The 5,611-nt window shown below is 34.6% G+C and overlaps 1 protein-coding gene across 10 annotated transcripts in view; it reads left to right on the forward strand.

The window, feature by feature from the left end:
* Positions 1 to 5,611, forward strand: part of LOC106884182 (glutamate receptor-interacting protein 2) — a 537,293-nt gene that overhangs the window by 503,680 nt on the left and 28,002 nt on the right. For 5 of the 10 annotated variants that reach the window (XM_052965766.1, XM_052965783.1, XM_052965776.1 and 2 more), the window contains 2 exons: positions 2,393 to 2,443; positions 3,833 to 3,862. The exons of 1 other annotated variant lie outside the window; for it this stretch is intronic. In XM_052965766.1, coding sequence (XP_052821726.1) covers positions 2,393 to 2,443; positions 3,833 to 3,862 — 81 coding nt within the window. The remainder of the gene's footprint in view (positions 1 to 2,392; positions 2,444 to 3,832; positions 3,863 to 5,611) is intronic. 4 more of the 10 variants (XM_052965774.1, XM_052965787.1, XM_052965795.1 and 1 more) reach the window with 2 other exon arrangements.

A 5,611-nucleotide genomic window follows, 5' to 3' on the forward strand; every position in this document is an offset into this window, starting at 1 on the left:
TTCAGGCCTTGTGCCTGCCTATAGTAGAAAGGATTATTATGATTATTATTATTATTATTATTATTATTATTATTATTATTATTATTAAGACTGCGAGCTGGTGGAATCATTGCTGCACTGGACAAAATGCTTAGCAGCATTTCCTCTGGACTTATGATACAAGTTCAAATGTTGCCGAGGTTATTTTGCCTTTCATCTTTTGTAAATAAGTACCAGTTGAGTACTGGGGCTGATGTAATCAACTTACTCTCACCCTTGAACTTGGTGGCCTTGTGCCAAAATTTGAAACCATCATCATCATCATCATCCTCGTCATTATTATTTTTATGACAAGCAGGTAGGAATGGTAGAATTGGTAGAGCAACAGACACCATCCTTTGCAGTATATAGTTATTTGTCTTTACATTCTGAATATGAATTTCACCAAAAGTTGACTTTGCGTTTTTGCCTTTTATGGGTTGAGAAAATAAGTACCAGACAAATACTATAGTCAATATCAACTGTCCTTTACTCACAAAATGTGTAGCCTTGTGCTTATATCATAAATCATCGTCATCCTCAGTGTCGTTATTAAGGTCGTTGCCAGTGCCGCTGGACTGGCTCCTGTGCAGGTGGCATGTAAAAAATACAATTTGAGCGTGGCCGTTGCCAGTACCGCCTGACTGGCCCTCGTGCCGGTGGCACGTAAAAGCACTCACTACACTCTCAGAGTGGTTGGCATTAGGAAGGGCATCCAGCTGTAGAAACTCTGCCAGATCAGATTGGAGCCTGGTGCAACCATCTGGCTCACCAGTCCTCAGTCAAATCGTCCAACCCCTGCTAGCCAGGAAAGTGGACGTTAAACGACGATGATTATTATTATTATTATTATTATTATTATTATTAAGGCAGAGAGTTGGCAGAATCATTAACATGCCAGACAAAATGCTTAGTGGCATTTCTTCCAGCTTTGCTTTCTGAGTTCAAATTCCGCCAAGGTTGACTTTGCCTTTCATCCTTTCGGTGTTTATAAAATGCGTACCAGTAAAATACCATGGCCAATGTAATCAACTTATCCCCTTCTCCGAAATTGCTGGCCTTGTACCAGAATTAGAGACCGTTGTTATTATTATTATATTAGAGCAGCAAACTGACAGAATCATTAGTACGCTGGCCAAAATGCTTAGCGGCATTTTGTCCATTGTAATGATCTGAGTTCAAATTCCACCACGGTTAACTTTACCTTTCATCCTTTCAAAGTTGCTAAAATTAAGTACCACTTAAGTACTGAAATCAACATAATTGACTAACCCATTCACCCTTAGATTTTCAGGTCTTGTACCTAAATTACTAACAACTATTATCATAAAAGTAATGGATGGCAGAATTGCTGGCTCACTGGATGAAATGCCATGCAGTATTTCATTAGATTCTTTTTTACTCTTTTACTTGTTTCAGTCATTTGACTGTGGCCATGTTGGAGCACCGCCTTTAGTCAAGCAAATCGACCCCAGGACTTATTCTTTGTAAGCCTAGTACTTATTCTATCGATCTCTTTTTGCCGAACCGCTAAGTTGCGGGGACGTAAATACACCAGCATCGGTTGTCAAGCGATGGTGGGGGGACAAACACAGACACACAAACACACATACATATATACGACGGGCTTCTTTCAGTTTCCGTCTACCAAATCCACTCACAAGGCTTTGGTCGGCCCGAGGCTATAGTAGAAGACACTTGCCCAAGGTGCCATGCAGTGGGACTGAACCTGGAACCATGTGGTTGGTAAGCAAGCTACTTACCACACAGGCACTCCTGCGCCTTCAACTTCTGAGATTAAATCTCACCAAGGTCAGCTTTACCGTTCATCCTTCCAGGATCAGTAAATTGAACTACCACTCAATGTACTGGACTTCATATAATTGATTACACTTTACTCCAAAATGTTTGGCTAAGTACATCATTATAATTTTAAATGTCTGCTTTACCATGTGTGCATGGGTTGGACAGTTTATTGAAACAGATTTTCTGTGGCCAGATGCTCTTCCTATTACTGATCCTTACCTCTTTCCAAGCAAAACAATATTTCCCCATGCCCAAACATGTTTTTGCACAGTATTGGAAATGAATGACATTCATTTACAACAATCATATGAGGATTAGACAAGAAGACACAAATACTCTCTCTAATCTCAGACTAAATCCTATCAAATATTAAGTTTTGGCTTTTTATATTCTCAGTTCAAATTCTGCAAAAGCTAACTTTCCTTTTCATGCTTCTAGGTTTAAGACTGATACAATAAAAACATATCTTAAGCAAGTTAGAAACAGTTTTACTTTATTTTTATTGTGTTGATTCTATTTCTTCATATATTTTTCTATTTAAACTAAATTATTTTTCTTGTGACTCAAGTTTCATGCCACTGAAATCATCAGGCAAGAACTGTCTTCTTTCGGTATTCAGGTTGGTTTTATATACTTTGAAGCTGGTTTTTCCTTTTGTCTATGGCTATCTTTTTTTTAATTGGTTGGGTTCTAATGCTGTTTTGTTGTTGTTTTATTGAAATATTTTCTATAGTTGTTGTCATTTCATTTGTCAATTTATTGGTGGTTCTATTTTTTGTTGGTTGGCATCATTGTTGTATGTCTACGTTTTTTTTACCAAAATTATGCATCTGTAAATTTGTTTTTCTTGAATTATCTTTTTATTGTTTTCTATTGACTAATTCAGTCATCTTTTTCTTTCTGCTTGTCAACTGTATTCTTATATCTTGTTTTGTCAAAGTTGTTTATTTGTTTATCATTTATTTATTGGCCAATTCAATAGTCATTCTCTATCTGCTTGTTAATTATGTAATTAATATCCTGTTTTGTGAAATTGTCTGCTTTGAAGTCTGTCAACATTATAACTTCTAATTTTATATATAAAGTTACGAAAATTGTTTTTGATATATTCTGTAAGGAGTTTATATTTGTTATGTGGTGTCTTTAAACTGTTGTTCTTTTCTATGATCTAATTTGCTGATTACTTTGTTTCATTGATCTGTTGGTGTTGGCAGTTTTGAGTTCCACTGCTATTTTCACTGACATTATTTAATAGGTTGTTTACCCTGTTTGCAGTTCAGACAAGTCTTAAAAAGGGAATTTATTCTGGTGCCTGCAGTGGGACATCCTCTCAGTTCTTCTGTTGAGCAAGCTTATTTCGTGCATAATTGTAATGTTTTTCTGTTTCATGGTGGCGTATCTAAGAACCATTTGTGTATTAAAAGGCATGTCTATTATTGCCAACTTTATATTATCCTCCCTTAGTCCCAAACGTTCTTTGATGAATAGATGGCAGGAGTGATGAATGGACTGACCAACCAACAGATGCATGAATGGGAGCGCACAAACATGCACACAAATGCTGAAGAGAAGTTCATTCTCTAACCTAATTATCTCTATATGTGTGTACTTAGATCAAGGAAAAGTGATGGCCTGTTCATCTACATTTATATAGTTTCAACAGTCAGTTGTGATAGACATAGCTAGCACCAGATATTAACACTTTTGATACCAACCTGCCTGAGACAGCCTTTGATTCTATTATACAAAACTCTTTCTATATATTTATATGTAAATGTAGTGAATTGCTTCAAATACTTGATTATTTAAAAAAATTAACTAAAGCCTATAGAGAGTATTTATTTCCTTAGAAATGTGGTCCCAAAAGAGTCAAACCCATGATAATTTGTAAATATTAAGTACTGTTTGTTGAGATCAAGTATTCTGAAGTAAAAATCATTTTTAAATAATGATATTCACTTTTGTCTTTATCTTCATTCGGTACTAAATCACTTCAAATTTCTTTCAGCAAGCGTCACCACTGCGCCACCAAGTAACTGTGAGTGTATCAATGGTTTATGATTTTGGGTTCTTTGTTTTGTTTTGTATTTCTTCTTTTACCAAGAAGCTCATGGCTTAACAGTTTCCCCCATCCCTCTATTGATACAAACTACTATATTTCAAATTATGTATGATTTTTTTTCATTCCCCTGGCTTGTATCTTCAAATGTGCTCTCCATCTTATCGTGCTTAATTATATTCTTCAAAATGCTTACATTTCTACCATGTGATATTCATTGCAGTTGCAATAGCTATAACAGGAATATATTGGTAGTAGTAGTAGTGTGTGTGGTGGCACTGATCCATTGCTCTACAAGAATTTTATCCACCTTTAGAAACTAAAATTTGGTAAATTTTTGGCAATGATTTGCTAATACTGACGGCTAATTTGGGTCTATTTCCATAAAGTTCAGTATTCATCATGTTAGACTGACAAAAATGTTTCTATCAGTATTTTCTCCCAATCCATTTTAGGATGGTGTTCCTAATTCAGAAAGCCATTGATATCACCTAAATCTCATAACTCCTTGGACTTCTGGCTCACCATTAAAGATTTTGTCTTCATGTAGCATAATTAGAATATCTGCTTCTTAGCTTGTGTGTGTGTGTGTGAGTGAGACATAGTTATTTGTGAATTTGAAGTTGGTACCCTGCTCATCGGTGGTCTCACTGTTTACAACAGCAATAACCTTCACTAACCTATAGTGAATATCTACACAGGTAGATAGAGCTATTTGACAGCATACACGACCATTTTTGGGGACAAATATTTTGCTTCAGGCTATATTATTGTGCCAGTGAAGCATCATATTAAGTTGTAAAAAAAGGAGAAAATGAATGGTTTAAAAATAATGCATTCATAAGCAATGGACATACTGAAGACAGGTTGAAGATAACTCAAAAGTAGATCCAACATCCCAATCAATGGTTCACTGTATTGTTGAAGGTGTGACAAGAGGTATTTGTGCATTCAGCTTTTGATCTTGAGAGCTATTTCTTAGACTAAGTTCAGTTAGGTAAGTGTGCAATTTAAGGCATTCTTCCAGGATAGACATATATAGATTTAGCACTGCTAGATTTAGACATCATCTCATCCTAAACTATAACCCTTAGGTGTTCCTTGTTAAAAAAAAAAAATAGACCAAAAGGTCTCCCAAGATTTAAAAACATGTGCTTTTCAATTATTTTGAAGCCTTTATGATTTGTAAGGCCCTAAACCAAAGTTTGTTTAGCATATTCTTAAACCCAGCACTAATTCTATGATGTTTCTGATTGTTGATAAAGAAAATTCTCTACAATCATTCATAAACCACAATTTCCTGAATAAGCTACCATATATAAGTCATAATAATTTCCAGAATATTTTTACTCTGAAAGTATATAAATACAGTCGTTTTGAATTTACTATTGCTTTATTTGAAGTAGAATATAAACAAAAAATAAACATTCATAGAATCTTTTTGTCTCAACTAAGTTTTATTTTTAATTAAAAATTCTTCTATTTTACATAAATAGCTCTAACATTGACATACTCTATGCAATAAATCACTCTGAGTAATTTTAGTATCACATTTTTATTGCGTGTCAGCAGTTTGCATGCGATAAAAACATATCTCTCAAGTAACAAGAGTAAAATTAAGACAACAGACATTGATATTGTTAAATAAACAAGGAAAACAATTAAAACCTTGTGTGTGTACACGTGGGTGTAAATATATATATATATATATTTATATATATATATATA

Source organism: Octopus bimaculoides, chromosome 1 (genome assembly GCF_001194135.2).
Source record: "Octopus bimaculoides isolate UCB-OBI-ISO-001 chromosome 1, ASM119413v2, whole genome shotgun sequence".
NCBI classification, from domain to species: Eukaryota; Metazoa; Mollusca; class Cephalopoda; order Octopoda; family Octopodidae; genus Octopus; species Octopus bimaculoides.